Source organism: Toxorhynchites rutilus, chromosome 1, assembly GCF_029784135.1.
Source record: "Toxorhynchites rutilus septentrionalis strain SRP chromosome 1, ASM2978413v1, whole genome shotgun sequence".
In the NCBI taxonomy this organism is placed as follows: Eukaryota; Metazoa; Arthropoda; class Insecta; order Diptera; family Culicidae; genus Toxorhynchites; species Toxorhynchites rutilus.
This window is the reverse complement of record NC_073744.1, coordinates 67,773,526-67,797,494: the sequence shown is the minus strand read 5'-3', so window position 1 is coordinate 67,797,494 and position 23,969 is coordinate 67,773,526. Positions and strand designations below refer to the sequence as shown.

The window sequence follows — 23,969 nt, the reverse complement described above, 5'->3', positions numbered from 1 at the left end:
ACATCAGCCACTACCCTCGGTCACGGCGAAAACAGCGAAGAAGAATGTCAGCAATGAAAATCTAGATTCACTCAACAGAGCAATGAACAAGTGCGTTTGTGTTGTTTTCAGCCCCAACTCAATCGATGGCAACTCATGCAGAAAATGCAACTTCGGTCGTGTTCCTGTCCAAGTTCAAAAGGCACAGAAGAAACAAAATTCCTCGAAATACAAAGACGCTTCTACTTCACCAAAGTCTAACAGCCCACTTCGTACCCTGGAACCCAAAAGCCCTCGAAGCCCCCGAAGCCCACGGGCGGAAGCATCCACTGATACGAAATTTGATTTTCCATGCTCTCCGAAAACAGAAAGCCACTATAAGCGGCTGTCAACTTTGAGCATCAACGCCGGTAACAAAAGCGTGGCAACCAGTCCTATGCCAATCTCGAAACTGAGCCCAAACAAGTTGACCCCGGTGAAGAGCGATCGGGTGTTGGAAAAGTCTAACTCTCTGGGAGAAAGTAAACCGCAAAAGCTACTCCGCACAACGCGTAGCCTATCACCTAGGCCCCCGGTGAAACATCAGCACTCTATTATGGTGTCGGATGAAAACGATATCGTTTCTGTGAAGCTGTCCCCTAATGAAGAGTACGATGAAATCAGAGAAAAAGAAAAGAAACAGGATGAGGTCGATCGTGCATCTCCGCTGGACACGGGAAATGATAAAACTGCATCGCCCAATTTGTCCGATTGTGGAAGCTTGCAGCTCGACGATGGTAAATTGAAAAGTGCTAACAATCGGAGCACTAGTTGTCTGATATACGTTCCATCTGATCCGTGGACTAGAATGTCTGCCAGTAACTCCCCTAGCCCAACCACAAAGAAGGAACACAAATCGAAGAAACTAGAGAACAAATCATTCAGCAGGCCAGATTTGGAGCAGCTTGAAGATACCAATCCTTGGGTGTGGCGTTCCAACATTACTTTGAACGGACACAATTTGCGGAAAAAAGGTTCACTTCCACATCAGACCAAATCACTGGGCAACGCACTCGGAAGTCGGGATGAATTGTTGGAATCAAGACAAACGCGTCTATGTCAACAACGTTCGCTGACCCGGTTCGACAAAACTCTTACTATCCCAGGAATTGATATGAATTTCGATGCTCGCAAGAAAATCACTAGACCGAAACTGCAGCGCTCTAAATCGCCTGCGTTCTATGAAGAATTCTTCCAAGCGGAAACGGAAAAGACTCTCAACAAAAGCAAATCGGTATCATCGTCGAAAATAGCAAAAAATGCCAGCAACTCGAACATTAACATTAACGGATTCAAGTGTTCCTGCTGTGAGAGTAACTCTCTCAGTCGCTTCAGCAACGGTAACAATGCACAACACAAATGTGAACATTCGATCATTCACAAATCTACGACGAGTATCACGTCTCCTACAGCCAAGAAGCAACCTTCGCCGAAGTTGAGCATCCCCCAGTCCCCGAAGCCAAAACAGCAGTCATCTCCGCAGCAGCAACAGACAAACCAGCCTGAACTAGTTAAAACATCCCTAATCGTACTGAATCCCAACCTGCTGCAGCCACGGCACAGTTTTTCCACACCACCCTCCTCACAGAAAGAAGAAGAGCTGCAGCTAAACATACGGCGACTAAGCGAACAGATGAACAAGTACAACAGTTCCAGCTATTTCAGCCAGACGACGTCGCCCAGTTTTATGAACGATACCATTCCGCTGGAGAAAAAGAAAGCGGCCAGCGGCGGGTTGGTCACTGTTTCGAATACCGCAGGAACGGCAACCGATTCACAGAAACGTGCCTCGTCGCATTCTCAAATCAACGAACCCATACTGGAGACAAGATGCTAAGTGGCGCATATCTACACAATGGTGAGAAATGTTTGAGTTCAATGCTTGAGTTGTTGATTTCTGTGATTTGAGTGTCGAATGGCTAGAGATTAGAGAAAGATGTTCTAAACTTCTAGCAAGCATAGCTAGTCAAAATTATGAATAATACTGTCTATATAAAGTGATGTTCCATTTTGCCGTGCGTGAAAACACAACTAGAGTACACACATTCATAGGTGTACGGAATTTTTGTGTGGTGTTTAGGGTAGATAGCAAAACAAACAATCATTAGAACGGGAAAGTTGATTTCGTATGAATTATAGATTCGCTGCATCTTGAGTTGCGAACTGCAGCAGGACACTTTGACCGGAGAGAAATTCTAAATTTAGATAAGAGCTAACGATAACCGATTCAGCGGTGCACGGAATAGTAGTGGAACAACCAACAGCGTTCGATTTACTTTGCCAACCAATTGTAAAAATATTAGTTTAAAGGACAGGTAATTCGACGGCTACATAATCAATAGGGCAGTCGTCATAACGTAAGGACAATGCCATACAGTAATAATGGGAGTATTCACATTTAAACAATTAATAACAGAACAGAAACATTTCTCTTTCAACCAGTTGTGAAAATTGTAACAAAATAGTTTATGACTCATTTTGTATTTCCCGGGTTCTTCAAATTACGAACATATAATAACACGGAAAAACCACCCTAAGAAACAACCAACCAAAATGACACCCCATACAGATAACATTTTTGAAGTGTTCTAGTTAAATATCCACATCAAAATAAACACACAAGACACACGTAAACTGCCAATGATTAAATGAAATGGAATTATTTTATTCGATCTAATTGTAAAGACTTCACATACAAGTGTTTCCATTGTAACGAATGGTACGATCGAGAGAGAGAGAGAGAGAGAGAGAGAGAGAGAGAGAGAGAGAGAGAGAGATTGTAGAATGGATCGAAGCCCGCTGCATCAGTGGGTGAAACATTTACACTCGAATAGGTTAAGCAAGATGCAAGGAACAAAAGCATTGGTAAGGGAAAAGGACTGTCGAAGAATGGATGCCATGAGGCCAACCTTTGTACATGATTCATCATTCTGGCTTATAGTCAACCAATTCAAAAAGCTAGGTTTAGGCATACGATAAAAAAAGTCTTAGTTAATGAAAAGAAATTTGATTGGATTTTAATCGACAAAAGCATACAGCAAGATAAATGAATATTAATACTACTTAATGTATAATGAATACAACTTTAAGTTCGATTGATTTTTTTTACAAAACCTAGTTATCACGCATTAAATTTACTATAAACCTGCAATCAAACATGAGTTGAACCACAGTTATAAGCTGAATGATATTCGATATCCAGAGACTATGAGAATTGAACTATACAGTCAGACGTAAACACGCGTACATAGTGCATACACATACATATAGTAATTGAAGGGAAGCATGTGGAATACATTTTTTTTTTTCTTATACAAACAATGCAGTTCTTTCCGTTGATGCCGAAATCCCTCAATAGGGTAGATAGGGATAAAAAGATCATTTCCACCGATTTATTGCGCTGCTTTGCCGTTTCATGTAAAAGGTCAATTCTTTTTTATTGAGCGTAAATGTACGGGGTAGAATGGACATATCTGCTTGGGGCAGCATGACCTGGTATTTTTCCAACGTAATCTGTAAATACAGCTGTCAAAATTTGTAAACATAGTTGGAAATAGCTACACTCAAAAAAAATCCACCCGTCCAGGGTTGCCAATAATATTTTTCAAAAAACTGGAAGATTGCTCCTAAAAAAAACTGGAAGAAAACTGGATCCCGTGAAATCGTTTTACTTTAAGAAGTTTTCTTCGAAGTTTTACTTCGGCTTTGATTTATCTAAAATCATTTTTATACTCATTCGAATGTCCGAGAAATAGTATTCCATTCAAAGCGTATAGTAGATCGTGTGGTAGCGAAATAAACCATGAATTAACCATTCGAGTAGATCAAAATAACGTTTTCCACCACTCGAACATTACTGTGAAACAACATTTGAGGATCTTTTCTTCTAAAACCTCTAAAAAATATGGTTTTATTTGGATAAAACTTTAAAAATCTCGTTTTTTTTCCTCGACAATGAGATTAATTGACGTACACGGTTTCTGGTTCAAAGGCATTGTAGTACGTTGCTGCTTGGTAAGGCACCCCACGCACTGTGCGCTAACCGTATTGATTTTCGGATGTGTAAGCAGGAGAAAAATATGCATAACTTTAGATCGATCGAACGAAAAATGTCAAAAAAAACAAAATTGGCCAAGGAATAGGAAGGATATGGGAGAATGTTTATGCATAATGAATATATTTTACAAAAAACTTGGTAAAATGAAGCAACCATATAAGAAAACTGGATAAAACTGGGCAATATTTTAAAAAACTGGAAGATTTCAGGATTTAACTATTCAACTGGATCGAGGAAAAAAGACTGGAAGAATCCAGTTTAAACTGGAACATTGGCAACGCTGCACCCGTCAATGCTACGTGAAAAGTCACGTAGAGTTCGAAAAATTCATTAAACCGATGTTATATGACAAACGTAAAATCAAATTGAGTGCCAGTGCCAGATAGTATCCCACATTGAGTCTTTTCAATAGAATGTTGGGTCGTCGAGTTTTTAAGTATTGCAACGGATCAACTTTGCATGTTGCTGTACGAGTTAATATCCTTTGGAGAACATGAATAGTAAGTTAATCAAAATTTAATAAACAAAAACGAGCCATGCTCATGCTCTGTAGAAAACTCAAATCGTTAATTTGGTAACGTCATTGAAACTGGGATATCGTCCACGACTTATTGGTGAAGTTAATGTTGTCACTTCATCATTTACTCATTTAGCGAGAGTGGTTAGTTTGATCAGAACTTCTTACAGATTGCACCTAATGAAACCGAATCATCAAACAGATTCAACCTCAACGAATGCTATTACTCCGAAGTATGATATAATATCGTTGCACGATCGTGCGAGTAACATAGCAGTTGCATTCAGAACCACGCCACTTATCGTTATCGTTGAAACAAATACGTTAGGCGAGACTTCCTGTGGAACAGTAGTAGCCAACGGTAAACGCTATAAATCAACGCTAAACGCAAGTACATAAATCCCTTTTTCTTCGGAAATAAACATTCACGTCTTGTTCACTTTTCAATAGGAACTCAACAGGATATAACTTGAAATTTATCAGTAAATTAAACATTGTTCCGTTAATTAAATGGACTGAAACCACAAAAATGGTAAGAGAGATGGCTTTTAACATAGTAGTAACTGGCTATTTTGATCCAATAGAAACTACATCGTCCACCAGCAATATGAGTATACTAGAAAAACAAATTGACAAATGGTTTTCAATTGACAGAATCTGAAATTATCAGAACCATACCTGCATAGTAACCCAGGTGCTTCGAATCCAAGTACCCTTCCTTGAACCTTGAACAGATACATTTTAACAAAATCGCTGCATCCTGCATTCTGCGGCTTATATGCTGTCATCGCACATTATCTTTGGTGGGAAACAAAGAAGCATCTGAAGAATAAAAATCTAGGGAACAAAGCATAAACCGAAACGACGATTTCGGAGATCTGGGAGGCACTTCCGTCTACAGTGACCAGAAATCTCGCCTCGTCGTTTGCAGGAAGTGCTAAACGCAAACGATCCATACCAAATACTTGGGGATTGATTTTTGTTATCTGTTAACATTTCTGAAGTGATTTCAATGTTCTTTTTAAGAAAAACTTGAACTGTACACTCAATTTTACAACGGCTGAATCGAAGATTTTTTGTTTGCTTTTTAAACTTTAAGTAGAAATGAGACCATTTTAATTTTTTTCTTATCACTCCATGAGAGTGAAAAGGATCAATTTTACGATGAATATGAATCGCTTTTAATTATTTACCTGTTAACCCCGAAAACTTAAAAATAACAAACCAACACGGGGTGTATACTTTATTTTGCGATCGACTGTGTATTCTCACCCGTTTACATCTATTTTCGGGTGAATAAATCCATCTATAGCAATAGATCTCCCTAATGTAAACCCGCCATTACACTGCATTAATTCTGCCTGCATAAAATTAACGGAAATGAACACATTCACTTCACGAAGTTTCCTTTTTCTAGTATCCGATGTGGATGAATGTCCTCTTACAAACAACCAATGGTTCACAACTAGATGTGTTCATAAGAATTTAACTCGGATAGTTTCCATTCTAGGTTAGGTTGACTTCGAGTTGCTATTCATTCTAGATTTATTGAGCTACCTACCTACCTGTATCCTGCATACAAAAAAAAAGCCATGCTTTAACTACACAATTAACATCAAACTTAGATTTCTGAGAAAAAAATAAAAAAATATTTGGGATTCACATATGTATATATTTAAGTGGTTTATTGTTTGAGTGTACATCGCATTGGATATTCTTAAAACTATCGTTGTTTCTGCATTTTTGAATACTCAAAGCAGTAGTCATCATATCGCCGAAGGCCAGCGGAACCGATCCCCCACTATACGGGGTCGGTATTCGCTGGCCTAACAGCGGCGTGTTCTATTTCTTCCAGGTAGTAGCGGCCCACATACAAAAATTCCACAATGGAAAACGCCATTTCAAAAAGCTATGCAGAGATGAGACAAAAGCAAAGATTAGCTTGGATGTGGAAACACAATTATATTATTCCTGTTATGGGAGAATATATATTGAGCACTTATTCCTTACCTTGGAACTTTATCGTATTTCAGCTCCGACAAATATTCGACAGCACAACTTTCCTCAAGGACCACAGCAAAGAAATTGAAATAACAAATCTTGAATGTTGTCATATAAAACGTTCGTGTCGGTAGATTATTTCAAGGTTGAGATAAGGTGTGAGAATGCATACGCCGTCGGTAAAATTTAACGGAAGTTGTTTTAGGAACCCTACAAATGTTACAATTTAACCTCCAAAATGAAATGAAGGCGCAGTCAGTGTTGCCAGAGATACATGTTACATTACATCCTAGATTTCATCACACAAAGTATGTGTTGTAAAATTTGAAAAAAATGGGTCCTATTATGTTAGCTCTATTTTGCTATTATAGGTACAGAGCCAATCAATCACATCAATCAAGTTAAAACTATCAATACAACCAACCCTCTCCCCCGGTCGATATTTTTTTGTATATTTTTAAAGCAAAACTCTTCTAATTTACCAAAGTGATTTTATTTATATTGAATTGGTCATATCCCTAGAACAAAACATTATAGATAGTGTTTTATGTTAATGTAGTTAAATCGCAAGTAGAGTTTTTTCTTATGTTATTTATCTTGAATGGTTACGATTTGTGAAAAATGTGTATAGAAATTTCTTTAATTTTTTCAAAAATTCATATCTCCATTTTGGCGAGTCCGACACGCCACCACTATATGTCGAACTTTGTTGAATCAAAAGAGTTTTCAAAAAAAATATCGAAAGGGTAGTGTTTTGTGATATAAAGATGTGTATTCAAGTGTATTCAAAATTTTATTTTATAAGTACATACCTAGTTTCAGAAAAAATCGGAGAGGTTCGGGCCAGTGGTCAGCTGTTTCGACGTGGAACTGCTCTTTATTCTCGGAAGGTTTAAAATATTTTATTCAAAGTGATTGGAGGCTACATATTTCCTATCTGTCAGGCAATTCATTAATACATCGCCAAACATTTCTTTGTTTTTTTAGCCAAACCAGTCATCAAGCCATTTTCGCAAATTTTCATAAGAATTGTGTAACCTATTTAGGAAAACAAACTGAAATCGGAAGTAGCCAAATCTGTTATTTCAATTGAATAGCTCAGACATTTTCCTGGCCGGTCTTGCTTGTGACGGAGCATTCCCAGGGAACCAGTGAGCACTAAGAAATGGTCTTAAATCAGCATTGCATCCACACATAGAATAATTAATAAATGCTTATTACACTCTGTAAACCATAATATAATATGGTTATAATGCTAATGCTAAAAAGGCAACATATAGGACTTTTTAAATGCTTCAGTTACATCCTTAAATAAGCATTACTAAAGCTTACTTAGGGCTAACTGAAAATGTCACTTGTGATGGCAGCCTTTACTAAGCAGTTGTTTTTGCTTAGTTTTTTTTAGGAAAAAGCCATAAAATCTATGGGGACTCGACAAAAAAACAAAAAAAAAATAAATCACGCATTTAATGGGCTCACACAGATTTATTGCAATAATTTTCTGGATAATATTGATATATCATTATTTATATTTACGGCGCATTGTTTGAAATGAGAAATATTTGTTATATGAAAATTACCTTATGAGATTCGAACCGAGGTATCTCTGCAACATGTATGTTTCTCTGTTGTGTCTTTGCTATCTGGCCCACTGTTAATACATATAAAAGAATTGAAAATAGTCCTATTTCGAAAATCGAGCTCAGATACCTGCTCAAATGGATCATCTCAAAACAATCCTATCGCAATTCAAGAATAATTCAAAGGGTTATGTTATGTTTATTTCGAGACAAACACTTTCAGTCAGATACCCAATGCCCAATGTATAAATGTTTTATCCTAAGGCCAGGCGCAAATTGAGACGCGTATAGCGCGAGTAACTTGACGCGATATAGTGCCTGTTTTTGTTGCTAATGAAAACAGATAGAACGGCGCAAATTGGCGAGGAGACCCGAGATGACGCAGTGCTCGTGAGAGACGACTCGCGTGACGTTGTGGCTGAACCACAGTTTTTCGTGCCTATTGTGCCGACTGTGGTGGTTGTGTTGGTGAACAATCATATAGCGCCGTGAGTCTGGCACTGTATGATTGTGCCGATCGGGTAGTTGTGTTAGAAAATAAATATATCGCGCAACTCTGTGTGAATCAGAAATTGTGGCACGTAATTCACATCAAACTGCGACTCAATATGCGCACCGCCACGCTACTTTTGTGGTACACATGAGTCGTGTTGGTCGTCTTGTGCTAGCTCACAAGCGCTATACGCTTCTCAATTTGCGTTTAGCCTAATGCTTGTATGCATTATATAGTAGCATTAAAAGCGTATATAGCGCATTGATATGAGGCCTATAAGCATCAAAAAAGCAGATATACTGCCATTTGGTGTTAGAGATGCTGAATTAGTGCTACAATAGAGCTATACGTTAATGCTCATGGTTACTTGGGTTGTCATCGAAGAATCACTTCAAGTTCTGATATTCTGATCATTTTCAGAGCAGAGCATGGTGCAATTCGATCAATTATTTTCGATAACGTTCACTTTTGGGCAGTTTCACCGATTTTCAACGCACACTTTCGGTGGTTTTTTACGTTTATCGTGGCTCACATCAAAGTTCCCACTTTTAAACTTGTTGAACCACCAGTAATATGTCGATCTGCCGAGAGCATGCTCATCGTAAGCTTCCACCAAAATTTTATACAAATCGCGAGCGGATCTTTTATGTTTATTGCAAAAAATCAATTATTCTCACAGATCGTGGATAGTAGTAGGCACAACATCCACAATTTTCAACACTAAATAAATTAAAACATCCTTGCGATCTATTAAGAAATGCTCAAGTTATGAGAGTTCGAAATCTTTAATTTTTTCCTACTTGTTCAGTGCCTAGATTTTCATGTTACCTACGTCCTACGTTAAAAAGCATCACAGACGATTTTTCCTCAAGAATTTCATTCATTTTCGAACCAATAAAACTTTTAACACGATTAGTGAATTACCAAACTTTGTTCACAAAAAAGTAATCTAAAACGTAGTCTTCCAGGCTCATATTCAAATAATTTTACTTTCTATTGACACAATTGAATTATTGTTTCCCGATATATTAATCAACACCCTCTAGTAACAAATAACTGTGGATAAATTTTGAATCACCTAATATATGAAATATTTTAAACTTCAAAATTCTAACGTATTCTTAATATTCTGTTTGTTGTAAAAATAGAAAGATACATATTTTCAATATGACTTCTAGTGCTGTAGATAAACCCAAACATAATAATGCAGATCGATACAGTTGAAACGGTAATATCGAAATATATGCCTTTTCATTTTTGCTTTTCGCCGTTGTTGGAACATCGAAATATGAATGTTATGTATTGCTTGGAGTGATGAATAAAAATGATAGCGAAGGTCGAAATGTTTACATCAAGATTTCAATGACGATTATTTTTATACGGCAAAATGCACATATATAAAACACTTATGGTTGGATTAAATTCGGTGATTATGAAGAGGAATAAAAAAAATGAAACAATGAAACAAAACGAAACAATTTGTCATCCTTCTCAACCTACCAAACTCATGTCACCCGCGAATTTTTTCATCAGAAACCTTACAACAGCATAAACTCAATAAAACTAGCAACTCTGTATAGTCTTTTTCGTCAAAGATAGTCTGAAAATTTCGTATTGACGGCATTGAGCTTCGTTTTACTATTTTGGGAATCGATCTTTTACAGTAATTGATTCTCAGGCGTAATGAACGCGAATTGAAATTAAAATTATGAATGAAAATTAACTTCTCAGTATCAAATTAGTATCTTATTTAAATGAAAATCACTTTTTTGCAATGGTGAAAAAATCTCATACGAAAATTGTGTTCGAAAACAATTTTATATTATAATAAAAAGTTTTAGTAGCAATATCAGATATTTAAAGATAAATCGTTAAATAAGTGTCAGTAATACGCGTTTTAAGTAACCGCATAACATTATGTTGAAATTTTCATTCAAATTTTAACATTTGAAAACTGGCTTCGTGCTTCTAATCTGATGGGACCCAAATTATGGCCCAAAATTGAAAGTCACCACCAGACGTCGACACTGTACCACTGTCGTCGCTAATCTACTGTTTGTGAATAGGTTTTCATCTTCTTTACCTTTTGTACCTCGGTGGGCATGAAATCGTTCCATACGCGTTTCAATGTATCGCTACTACAGTATGCTGTTGTTTCATCGCATGAGCTTCTACCGCTTTTAACGGTTATCGCTTCTCGGCCTAAAGGCTAAGATCAAAGTGTAGTATCTGTTCTTATCAGCTTAACATCTGATAGATCTCCCATAGGGAGACAACAAATGTTAAACTGATTTTTGGAAAAGGGTGGAATGGTTAGGGGCTTGCTCCACTTCCACCATGGGTTGGCCCGGTATTGCAGTACCACCGGGATCGGCCCACGTAACCTAATAAAAGAGGAGACATTTAAAATGAATCCTCCTGCAATCCCGCGCATAATTGTAACCAATGTTGCCACATTGAAATCTGTATTTCTGAGCAAAAAAAATCTTCTATCTGTAGTGAAAATCGAAAATCTGTATAACGGATTTTGCACCTGATAAGACCTTTGCATTAGATTTGAATACAAAGTAGTAATAGCAATAATAAAGTTAATATATTCTGCTTATTCATATTTCGAAGCTCGTGATCACTGGATATAGCTTATTTTTTTTGAATGAGACTATTTTTCAATTTTCAGGTCTATGCAAAAAAGTGCAATTCTTTCTCGCACAGAGGTCTAATTCGATCAAAAATGTGAAATATCTTAGATTGAGAGTTTTAGATACATAGAAAATGCCATTAAAACAATTAAAACATTTACAAATGTATTTTTAGGGAAAACCGACGGAAACAGTGAATGTATTCATTCAATCCTAACACGGGGTGAGTTGGACATACGGGGTGATTTGGACCACCCCTTTATCTCAAAAAGTACGGCTCAACTTGGATTTTCTATAATGTAATTTCCTTCTATTGTTGAACCGTATGTACCCAACGTAAAAAAAACTTTGGTAAAATTCGACAGGTGGAAAGAACCGGTAGCATGAACACGGTAAGCACTTTGATTGTCAAAAATTGTGAGTTTTTCGATCGTGGTTTTAAAGTTTTTTCCCGCTGATTAAACATACTTTTCGGGTATTGTGCAGTAAAATTCTGTTCGCCTACAGAAGAGGAACAATTTGATGCAGCGAAACTGTCAGTTTAATAACAATAAATGGAATTGATTGCATTTTAATTTTTGCATGTCGTGTGGGATGACATGGACACGTTTCTGTGGGGTCCTACAGTCTTAAGCGCCCCATACACGCACAATACTATTGTACGAATTTATTGACATTATTATTGAAGATTGTCCACAAACGTACAATATTATTGCGCCACAGTCATATTTGTGCAATGGAATTGAATCTTTTGGAGATGATATTGAAGTTTGTGCTAAATATTGCACAAGGGTGGCTACTGACGTTCAATATTTTATCACTAGCACTTGTTTGAACCTGACAACTGGCAGAGAGGAAAATACAGGGATGCCGAACAGCACAAGATGTCATAGCTTCCAAATAATATTAACTTTCTGAAGACTATTGCCGCTCACCAGTAAAATATGTTCTTCGAAACAAATATTCTCTGAATAGTGAGATTTTGTTGGTGTAATACAAAAATATTACATATTTTCCAACAAATTGTATTTTTCTGTTATTTCTTGTCATCAAACTTCTTCAACTGTATGTACCGTAAGTACATTTAGTAGAATTTCATTTCCGTGTATTATTGGCAACCCTGTCCAATTGGTATGAGAAGTCTGTTTGTTTATATACCGCCTGTTCCAAGTTTGATAGGAAAACAGGTTTCGGAATTGTCCCTTCTATACACAGGTCTTATGTTAAATTAGAAATATGTTGAGTGATACCGATATTAGCTGTGTTTTGATCGCAGTGAGCAATAGTTTAAAAAAAAAGAAGCAACGAAAACATCGGAAATGGGCCAAACAGTGGTTGCTGAACAGAGAGAAGTACACTTATGAAGTGTTATTTAATGAGCTCAGAATGACTGAGCCGAATGACTTTCGAAACTTTATCCGAATGGATGCTGGAATGTTTGATGAACTCCTGGCTTTGGTTGCTCCTCAGATTGAGAGAAAGGATACTATTATGCGAGATGCTATTCCTGTAAGTCAACGTTTATCGATAACTTTACGGTACCTCGCAACAGGAAATACATTCGAAGATCTTAAGTTTTCTGCTGCCGTTTCACCGCAATCAATTGGCCACATTGTTATAGAAACCTGCGCGGCTCTGATTAACAGCCTCAAGGAATACATAAAGGTAAGCTCCTTTTCATATACATATCTATGTAACAATTATTATGTAACAATGCATTATTGAAAAAAATAATAATAATAAAGAATTTTATGAAAACTTATATGACATATACGACTTCTTATAATTTTTATATTTATTGAAAAGTAACAAAATGGGGTTTCGTGTTCTGCTCATCAACTTCTAGGTATTGGTGGCTGGGTGATGAGATATATTCAACATTGACTGGAGTGAACGATCGTGGGGGGTTATTGATAACCACCGAGTCACGGTGTAATGTTCCCATTTGTCCCTCGAATAATATTTCATTGATGAACTTCTTCGCTAACATCTGCTGAATGGGCTCCATTTTTTTAAGTTCTACTCCCCAAGCTGCAGCTATTGTATCGTGATCGTCAGGTGATTTTTGGAGGCGTTTGCAAGCCAGTTCCATCAGCTCATCTGTTATATTTCCTGTTTTCTTTCTCTTCTTGAGTGGTCCAAGTTGAGTCTGCAAAAACATGAATAATACATTAATTATTAATAATAATTCCTGTTTTTTTATATTTAATACAACATATCTGTTCAATTGATTTATTTTAGCTACCAACAACAGAAGAAGAGTGGAAAGAAATCGCACGAGACTTCAATGACCGGTGGAATTTTCCGAACTGCTTGGGAGCGGTAGATGGTAAACATGTTGCGATAAAGAAACCTCATGGCTCTGGATCACTTTACTTCAACTACAAGAAATTTTGCAGTATTGTGATGATGGCAGTAGTGAATGCTAATTATGAGTTTATCATGGTCGACGTGGGAATCAATGGAAGAATATCGGACGGCGGTGTCTTCAATTACACAGAATTTGGAAGAGCATTCTCTAACAAATTAATTAAAATCCCGGAAGCTTCACAATTACCGAACAGTGAGAAACGGCTGCCATTTGTTTTGTTGGGCGACGATGCTTTTGCGATGACGGACAATTTCATGAAACCCTACCCTCTAGCAGAATTGTCATTGGATAAAAGAAATTTCAACTATCGATTAAGCCGTGCACGTCGTGTTGTAGAAAATGCCTTTGGTATTTTGGTCAGTAGGTTCGGCTTATTTCAGAAACAAATATCACTGTCCCCTGAAAAGGCTGAAATTCTAGTTATGACTTGTTGTTATTTACATAACTATATACGAAAACGACAACCACGAACCTACATTACTAGGAGTGATGTAGATGATGAAGATTTACAATCCGGAACTCTCACAAGAGGATCATGGAGAAAAACGGTTGCGAATGAAGGAACACCTCTTCAGGCTACTGTGTCCAGAAATGCACCATCAAGTGCAAAGATTGTGAGAGACACCTATTGTCATTACTTCAACAATGAAGGACAATTATCATGGCAATTGAAAGCAGTTTCATGAAGTGAAGTGGTTTTTCCCGTAACACCCACTTTTATAACAAGATGATTTTTATTGTAATTCATTGTATGATTCTTATTCACGATACCATGTAACTATAATTAAAAATGGATACAAAATAAAAATAAAGGACTTACATTGATCTCTGTAGAAGCTCCTCCATAATTTATATTGTCAATGACCTCGATCCCTGCATCTTCACAATAAGTGTGTCCAGAATCTAGAACCGGGTTCATCGAACTGATTGAAGCGGTTGGTGTTTCCTGGTTCTGAAGAAATCTCATTTGTTCGAAATACCACAGCGTGGGTTCAACTTCCTCTGCACCTGCACCACTTTTTTCTGCGTCTCGAATCCTCTTCAGCTCTTTCCGGAAGTTGGTCCGCAAAGAATTAATTTTTTTTATAACATCTTGTTTGTCGGCATCGGGAGCATTTTCTCTGTATTTCTCTATCAGCACGTCATACTGTTCAATTTTCTTTAGACGGTTTGTGTAATCCTTGCACTTGATGTCCCATAATGCCGGGAGTGAACGGTAAACCTCGATAAACTCGAGAATAAATTGCCTGTCGGCGTTTTTGACGGCCATCGCGACTCACACGTCCTCGAAAAAAAGTCCGTGAAGTTTTTTATGAGAACACTCACTTTACACTCTAGACGATGCAAATGTAAACATAAACTTTAACATTCATTGACACCAATTGCACAACGTCGCCCGTAGACCATGCAATATTATGAGCGTTGCACAATAAATATCTAATTTTTTTGATATCATACAATATATTGTACAACACTTCAATATCAGAAACAAACGTTCAATTTTATTTCACAACCTCCTGTGTTGTGCAATAATATTGTAGATGTATGGGCCGCTTTACAGGTTTGAGGCTTTTCTTTGGTCTAATTGATTCCAGATGCCGCTGTATTACAAAAAGAGAAAAATCTGTATATGTGGCAACACTGGGAAGTGCCTCAGTACAATTGTCAAACGACATCAAGACTAAATTCTGCAAGACAATGTATAAACTCCACGAGGAAAGTGATGACTAAATAAATGTTTTCTACGCAAAACGAAACAAAATAAACTCATTCCGCTGGTTATAAAATAAAATTAAATTAAAATGTTTTTTTATTTTTTATTTAAAATAATGCTCTATGTATCTGACACTCCCAATCTAAGATATTACAATTTTTTATCAAATTAGACCTCTGTGCAAAAAAGAATTGCACAGTAAACTTTTTGCATAGGACTGAAAATTGGAAAATAGTCTTATTTAGAAAACTATTGGCCAGCTATACCAGTGATCACGGGCTTAGAAATATGGATATGTACACTTTACTGCAAGTATGCAATTATTATTTCGTACTTAATTGTAACGCAAAAGTTTTATCAGGTGCAAAATCCGCAATACAGATTTTCTATTTTTCTACCGATAAAAAAGATTTTTTAGCTCGGGAATACAGATTTCAATGTGGCAACACTGGCACTGGCCCCCTTGGATTTTAACAAATGATTTCGATTTTAGAATTGCGTTCAAAGTTTCTGCAGAGAGACGGTTTCGAAGTTTTGTTTTGTTCGCATTATATTGTGAAAAAATACGCTCAACAGCCGCTGATGAATGAGGAATGATGAGAAAATTAAATATAAGGTTTCGAAGTAAGGAAAAGGCTAACGTTCCATTCGCTCTTGCTATATTTAAAATCTTGTTCCAAGATTTTTCTATCTCCAACGATCTATCGATCACTATCTTCCTGCATACTATCTTCATGCGTAGTTCTCGGAATTCGTTCTCAATATCTTGCTTATCTTCCTCATCGAAACAATCCTTAAACTGCTTCAAAACTGGCCTAAATCGTGAAGATCTTCCAGATTCGACGGAGTCATCATAGCAGATACCTTGAACGTGGGGTCGTTGAAGTCAAATCGTTTCCTCATTTGTTTGATAAGCTCGATATAAAAACCGCAACAAATCTCCCGAAATGTTTGCTTTCGACCATCACCCATTTCTTCCGTTGAAATCGATACCTCTGCAGCAATCCCAACGTAGAAATATGATGCGTTAATATCTTTTAAACTTTTTAAGTATTTTTCACCGCAGAGATTGTTGAGAAGCAACATGTGCAATGTTTTCATTTCATCGTAAATGCTTGCGTACTCTGAGGATTCGGACTGGAACTTTCTGTTCAACCTATTAATCAGAGGCAAAACGTAATTCAAAACCAGAAATTCAGAATAGGTTTCGTCATTTGATCGCTCAAATATGATAAAATTCTGTAAGCAGTTGGATTCTTGTCATAATTGTATTGAAAGGAAAAGAATATTTTCAAATCCGGCCAGTGTTTGGATTTCGATCAAAATCGAATGATACACAATGTGTCATGCAAGTAAACTCTCACGAACATATAACCAAATATGAGAGGATCATTCAGATACTTGTATGAATGTCAGTAATCACTTGTGTAATATTTAGTGATTAAACTGAGAGAGGAACGAAGACTGTTGATTGCATATCCGATCTGTATCAAACATCGCATACCATTTTCGAAGCCTGCATACAAGTTTGAACCGCATATATCGTCCCATTTTACTATAGTGAAACCCACTGCACAGACAAGTGCAAAGCAATAAATGATACAAGAAAAATTACGTCATCATTACGTCACCATTTGCGGAGAGCAGCGAATGGGAAAAGAGATAAAACGCGAGAGTTTTTGCTTCTCACTGGAGCGGTGTTGCTAGTAAAACTATGCGGTCTATATGAATATACACATTTCAAGGGATAGAGGCGTTAAAAATGGAAAATATAATCTGACTACCCTTCCCTTAGCCTCTATCGAGCTAAATAATCATATAGTTTGCACTCTCTGAGACTTAAAAATCAGGATCTGCTACATTAGCTGAATATGAATCTTTCGCTTTGCGTTGTCCGTACGATCCTGCTGTTTCATGATGCATGGAAAGGTCGGTATGCATATGTTAGAGGCAAAGAAGAAAATAAGCTTTCTGCACCGAAAACGTATATGATAGCTTTGCTTGCATGCTGGTGTGCAATGAAGTGTGAGCCGATGCAGAGTTGTCTCGTTCTCTTTTGTGTCGTGATTTGCAACACATAACAACAATAGAATAACACTGGGGGAAATGTTTCCTGAAAGATCATATTTGAACGAACGAAAGCGATTTTTTCAATGAGTGGATCATTTGGCAAACACTGAATCCGGCAAACGCTCCAAGTTCCGTTTTACAACTGCTTCCAGAGAGAGCCATCGTGTCTGAGAGGGGTGAAGCATACGTAATGGCTTCAATTCAACAATTTCTTGAATAGCTTCGAACTCAAAAGAGCGCTTAGGGTAAACTGACCAGACGTTACGCGTTACGCGGGACAGTCCCGCATTTCAACAAAATGTCCCGCGTAACATTCCGTCCCGCATTTGGCAAAAGAAACGAAAATGTCCCGCGATATCAATATATTTCAATATCACAATTTGATCATGTTGATTTTCTTAAATGGATGAATCTCAAAAAAAACTTTTATTTGGCAGACTGTACAAGAGCGCTTCTAATGCTTCCAAAGATTAATACGTTGAGCTGGTTTCATCGCACCGACTTTGGGCTTTTTATTTAGAGAGTGTCCACTGGAAGCGACAGCAACAAAATTGGAAAATAATTTTTATGAAAGTCCCCTATTGGTCCGCAGGGACCAACGTGAGTCAGACGAAAAGTTCATCTTTGGTCCCCTAGCTCGGTCAGGGCTTAACGTTTTAAATAAGCCGGAAGAACTCGACAGGAAGAGGCAGAGTTGTTTGATGAAGTATCGTAAATGAAGCGCTGGGCGGTCTTACGGAAGTTGGCCGGAACCTGAACCATGGCCGATGAAAATATGTATATCGGCGTGTTATTTTACCTTTTCGTGGCTTTGGTGGTCGTCCGTCTCTCTATTTTGGCCATTCGCCCAAAAGTTTTCTATCGGGAATGTTGGGAAGGTTTGTGGTCTTCCCGACAATGTTTATCTCCAGCCGATCCATCCTCCAGTGATCTTTTGGCATAATGGGCTGATCCCAGGTTCGGCATAAAGACCACATCACCTTCCCAACTCCGGCAAGCACTTCGTACTATATATCTTCCCATTCACCATATGACTCGAAAGAAGAGCGGCTTGGACATTCCCTTCACGTCTGTCAGAGAAGGACCTTCTTCGAGAACTTGATGTGAATGATATATTTGACGTTATCGCTTACCTGGGGAACATAAAGTACCCAGTCCCCTGGCATTCGTTAAATTCTAGCATCAAGTACGTCTCGTCTTTCATTATGAGTACGAAAAGAAGTTTTTCACTTCTTTCGCCGGAAAGAAGTTTTTCACCAGCACCTCAAGCTACTCCCTCAGGATGATTGCCAGCTGCTCAGATACGGCCGGTCTCGTCTGACGCTTCCGCATAAAAATGTCCATTTTGGCCAGATTCTTCTCCACCGTTTAGCCGGTTGCTTCGATCTCCCGGCTTAAGAAGCGGCAAATAGATGATATTGTAAATACCACATCGGCTATATCTGGCGGACACAAAGTGCCTCAGGATGTCCAACTCCTTCGCTGTGGAGTGGAGCTTGCAGTATGGAAACATCAAGTTGCTTGACAGTGCTGCTGCTGCGAATCAACATCTTTGAATCATTTTTGTTGTAGACTTAATAAACGTAAGATTTAAAGAAAATTTGTTCCTATAAATTATCTTTCATCGCCATCCGAAATTAGTCCATTTTTTTGAATGCATACGTTAACACTAAAATCGATGAAAAATGAATTGGAATTTTCGAGCATTCCATTCGGTAATTTGAAGTAAATTGTAGAATCTGAATCGTGCTTGCCAGGCGAGTGATTTTCGGGCGCAAACAAAATTTAACCCAACGAATAATTACAACTGAGTGCCGATACTCAGAAAGAAATAATACTGATCAGTTTAGACTCGCTAAACTATGGTTTATGTTCACATAACGTATAACTTTTTGTTTTTTGTGTCCCGCGTTAGACTTCTGACCATCTGGTCACTTTAGCTTAGGGCTATGAGATAAATAGCTGTAGATGTCTCGTGGCAACTGTTCCACATACGGAGGCATTTTCTCGCAAGCATGGCTCGCACACAGGGTTGCCAATAATATTTTTCAAAAAACTGGAAGATTGCTCTTAAAAAACTGGAAGAAAACTGGATCTGTAAAACAATTTTATTTTAGGAAGATCGGCTATGATTTATCTAAAGTGGTTTTTTTACCCATTCAATGCTTGAGAAATAGAATTTTCCTTGAAGCTTCGTGTAGTGTTTATATGTAGTTGAAAAACTATAACTGTAATTACATTCCATTCTTTGTTCTACGAGGCTTTAAGCTTTGCAGTTCATTCGCCTCTAGTAACTGTTATTACCGTAAAACAATATTTTAAGGACGGTATTTTTTCGGACATAACTTGAAGTGTCTCGTATTTATAGCTTTATGTCCATAAAATCGCTGATAGAAGATCGTCGCAAAACTGCGAATTATCAAATGTTTGTATTGAGAAACTATTCTTCTCATTTTTTTGAAAATTATTCATTGGTAATTTACTTCTTATATCAGACTTGTCCAAACCAAATTTGGTATCAAGATCAAAATATTCTTAAATATTTCCTCTTACTCGGGAAAGTATGTTTGAAAAAAATATACAAAGTATGCTTTCTTGCAAACTAAGCACTCTGGAGCATATGCATTTTAGGCAAAGTATGCTATCAGCTCTTTAGGGGAGTTTAGATTATGCATAAAATTAATGATATTTTGAACTAAAATTCCTTTGAGTGACCATGAGAAACTAATATCCATTTGATATAAACGGAAGCATGGTTACTTGGGTATTATATTCATATAAATTAAAGTCAATGGAGACTATTCACTCTATGACCTTCTGAACTTCAGAATGATTTGAAGGATCTGTAACATCTGATGTTTATATAGGGTTGGGGAGAAAGAAATGTCGTATATTGTCAATATATGGCAACACTTAAACATATCTTGTGTTGTACTTATCGCATCGGGTCATACAATACGGCTATTTAAAGACGACAATCTGTGCTACAAGTGTCGTTTTGACAGTGTTGTGATTGTCCTTTTCAGTCTCAGATTATAGCGCGTCAAAGATGGAGTCCACCAAGCAAGAAATCCGTCATATTTTACGTTTTTACTACCTGCGAGGTAAAACTGCAACGAAGGCGGCCGAATAAATTCGTGTAGTTTATGGACCCGATACTGTAACGATTCGCACAGCACAACGTTGGTTTGATCGATTTCGTTCTGGTGTAGTGGCTATCGAAAATACACCCCGTACTGGTAGGCCAATCGTCGTGGAAGCCGATAAAATCGTTGAAATCATCCAAGTAGACCGGCATGTGAGCACTCACTCGATTGGCCAGGAACTGGAATCGTTTGGAATCATTTGCAGAAGATTGGATTCCAAAAAAAAGGCTGGATGTATGGGTTCCACACGAGTTGACGCAAAAAAAATCTTTTAGACCGAATCAACGCCTGCGATGCACTGCTGGAACGGAACGAACTCGACCCATTTTTGAAGAAGATGGTGACTGGTGATGAAAAGTGGATCACGTACGACAACCTAAAGCGAAAAAAGTCGTGGTCGAAGAGCGGTGAGCTGGCCCAAACCATCGCCAAGCCCGGATTGACGGCCAAGAAGGTTTTGCTGTATGTTTGGTGGGATTGGAAGGGAATCATCCACTATGAGCTGCTCAACTATGGCCAGACCCTCAACTCGGTTCTCTACTGTGAGCAGGTTGACCGTGTGAAGCAGGCGATTGACCTCACAAATCTTTGATGACCTGCCAGAAGCTACGGGAGCTCGGATTGGATATACTATTGTACCCACCGTACAGTCCGGACCTGGCTCCAAGTGATTATCATCTCTTCCGGTCCATGCAAAACGCTCTTGGTGATACTAAGTTGGCCTCAATAGAGGCTTGCGAAAACTGGCTGTCTGAGTTTTTTTGCAAATAAGGGGTTTATAAGGGGGGATAATGAAGTTGCCTTCTAAATGGCAAAAAATTTGCGAACAAAACAGCGCATATTTGACTTAAATTGGATAATTTTAAGTATGTTAAATAAATCGTTAAATTTCGATCAGAAATACGACATTTCTTTTTCTCCAACCCTATATAAACTCAAAGCCAGCAAAGCACGCGGGCTCTATGAACTATTTTGGGTAGGTTTTCTTGCTAAGAACATTTTACCAGTAGTGGATGAAATGATAGATCAATTGATCTGAACTTCAGAATGGTTTGGAGGACCTAGAACATCTGGTATTTATATAATTTAAACACAGTGTAGCACGTTGCTTCTTACGATTGGGTGGGTAGGCTGTTGAATAAGATAAAAATGGAGTGATACCCTGTTTTGAAGTAGTTTGATAAGTTTACAGCATTTGGAAAAAGCTTTTTGTTTTGGCATTTTCGACATAACACCGACGAATTGAACGAAATGGGAAGAACCAAATAACAACCTCGCCTGTCGCAGAAGTCCATATGGTAGATATAACACGACTGAAAAACAGTATATTTTCACCACATGCACTCCGCGCTGACCGTATTTCGGAAGTGTAAGCAACACTAAGTTGACTGTGTAAGAAAAGAATGATCGATTCAAATTGAACGATAGATGGCAAAAAATAAAATTGGTCAAGGCATAGGAAGGTAAAGGGAGAGGTTATATTTATCATTGTAAATTTATTTTACATAAAATGGTTAAAACTAGATCATACATATAAAAAACTGGATAAAACTGGACAATATTCCAAAAACCTGGGAGATTTTATGGTTCAGCTGGATGACTGGATCGAGGAAAAAACTGGAAGAATCCAGTTTAAACTGGAACATTGACAACGCTGCTCACACATAACGCCAAAGAGTGGCAGGTACATTCAACCACTATTAAGCCTGGGTAATCTTTCTTCAAAAGACTCATCAAGGAATCATTGTTGCCCATCATGACGGATGCACCATCTGATGCAAATCCTTTCAATCGCCTCTTGTAATCAATACCATCCTTTTGAAATTCCCCGATAATAGCATTATAAATCGATTTATGGTCGCATGCCTTCAGCTCTACAATTGCATATATATTGTCACTGACCTCAAACTTGTCTTTTCCGTCGTCATCCAACAGCCTAACAACCATGACCAGGGTCTTTGATGTACTCAGGTCCGTCGATTCATCAATCATTAATGAAAAATTTTGCTGTTGCATCTTCTTCACCAGTTCATCGTGCTGGACTTCCGCCAAAACGCCAGTCACCAGAGCTGCAGTCTTGGTCCTTCCTAGCTTGAGTTTGAAGAACACTATCGACTCAGGATCAATGCTTCTGAGAACTTCAACAAGATTACCCAAGACTGAGAACGAGATATTCTTTTCCACTGCCCACGAACAGAGTTCCACCTCCACCTCCATGACCTTTTCGGGGATGGCATATTTCTCCATGCTTTCTATCGACTCATTCAAAATCCTCAAAGCTGCTTCCTGATGCCTTTTGTTTTGCAGGTGAGTTGTCAGGTTTGATTTCCCACCGCGTGAGACACTCAATTTATTCAAGCACACTTTAAACCATGCACAGTGCAGATTATTCTCATATTTCGTGAAACAAGAAAATTCGCTGGAACTCGTCCACTCATCCTTGAACTTCTGCAGTATTGGCTTTTTCGTTTCTTTAACGCTTTTCTTTGGAACCAGGGGGCTTCCATCACTACTATCATCACTAATGTATTTGACGCACAAACACTGAGAGAGAGAGAAATTAGTCCTCTCGCGAGCGATAAACTTCTACGCTTCGTATATTATTGACCTGTCCATATTACCCCCACTACATGTCGAAATGAATGAATAATCGAAAAATTTAGACATCTCTATCCTCGTCATGCATCCAACACAAGTGGGGAAGATTATAATCTTCTACAACCAATACACGTTCTTTATCGCCGGCAAGTTCACTCAATTTCTGGACACAAGCAGAATGATTCTCATATAAAACCGTTTCACTGTTAGGTGGGAGGTAAACAACGCATACAAATAACTCGAACTTCGATAGCGCACGATAGCGAACGACGATGTTCTCTAGTCGTTCACACCCAGCAACAATTAAGAGACGAATGAACTCTCAGAGTTTAAAGTCTCTTTAATTCAATACCTTCCTTCCAGCAACAACAACGAACGCACTCTGCAACAGTGTTTCCACATATACAGATTTTTCTGTAATGATACAGATTTTCAGCATGTTTTTTGACCAAGAATCTGTATATACAGATTACAGATTATTGGATATCCATGCAGATTTTATACAGATTTTGTAACAATAATAATTTTTAAATATTTGATCATTTTACGCAACAATCAACAAACTCAATCAGACAATTCGAACAGTACTGAACTGAACTATTTTAGCTACTGTCAAATATAGTAGTGATGGAAATCATATTTATATTTTTTCGCAATATAATGCGAACAAAACAAAAGTTTGAAACCGTCTCGCTACAGAAATTGTGAACGCAACTATTAAATCGAGGGGGAAGTGCCTCAATACTGTTGTCAAACGACATCAAG

General features: G+C 37.8%; 3 protein-coding genes, 2 long non-coding RNA genes, 1 other non-coding gene and 1 pseudogene across 6 annotated transcripts; 4 read left to right on the top strand and 3 right to left on the bottom strand.

Annotated features, from left to right (window-relative positions):
• The first annotated feature begins 77 nt into the window (after nt 1-77).
• LOC129774781 (uncharacterized) lies at nt 78-3,124 on the top strand. The gene has a single exon (XM_055778746.1). It carries the CDS (start codon nt 83-85, stop codon nt 1,853-1,855), a length of 1,773 nt encoding a protein of 590 aa, XP_055634721.1. The 5' UTR covers nt 78-82; the 3' UTR covers nt 1,856-3,124.
• Nucleotides 3,125-4,528: 1,404 nt separating this feature from the next.
• On the top strand, nt 4,529-5,080 carry LOC129774857 (uncharacterized). Its single transcript, XR_008742791.1, has 3 exons — nt 4,529-4,575; nt 4,763-4,983; nt 5,043-5,080. It is a non-coding gene; the product is annotated as an uncharacterized LOC129774857 (long non-coding RNA).
• A 1,163-nt stretch (nt 5,081-6,243) lies between these two features.
• On the bottom strand, nt 6,244-6,912 carry LOC129774845 (uncharacterized). Its single transcript, XR_008742784.1, has 2 exons — nt 6,603-6,912; nt 6,244-6,501 (listed from the first exon to the last, which is right to left on the bottom strand). It is a non-coding gene; the product is annotated as an uncharacterized LOC129774845 (long non-coding RNA).
• A 3,943-nt stretch (nt 6,913-10,855) lies between these two features.
• LOC129763874 (U2 spliceosomal RNA) lies at nt 10,856-11,050 on the top strand. Its single transcript, XR_008741056.1, has one exon. It is a non-coding gene; the product is annotated as a U2 spliceosomal RNA (small nuclear RNA).
• An 895-nt stretch (nt 11,051-11,945) lies between these two features.
• On the top strand, nt 11,946-15,200 carry LOC129774800 (putative nuclease HARBI1). The gene is made up of 2 exons (XM_055778765.1): nt 11,946-12,970; nt 13,547-15,200. Exons 1-2 carry the CDS (start codon nt 12,542-12,544, stop codon nt 14,360-14,362), a joined length of 1,245 nt encoding a protein of 414 aa, XP_055634740.1. The 5' UTR covers nt 11,946-12,541; the 3' UTR covers nt 14,363-15,200.
• On the bottom strand, nt 11,948-15,202 carry LOC129774826 (uncharacterized). The gene is made up of 2 exons (XM_055778834.1): nt 14,497-15,202; nt 11,948-13,454 (listed from the first exon to the last, which is right to left on the bottom strand). Exons 1-2 carry the CDS (start codon nt 14,944-14,946, stop codon nt 13,101-13,103), a joined length of 804 nt encoding a protein of 267 aa, XP_055634809.1. The 5' UTR covers nt 14,947-15,202; the 3' UTR covers nt 11,948-13,100.
• A 992-nt stretch (nt 15,203-16,194) lies between these two features.
• Nucleotides 16,195-22,853, bottom strand: LOC129782166 (uncharacterized; annotated as a pseudogene).
• Nucleotides 22,854-23,969: the final 1,116 nt, after the last annotated feature.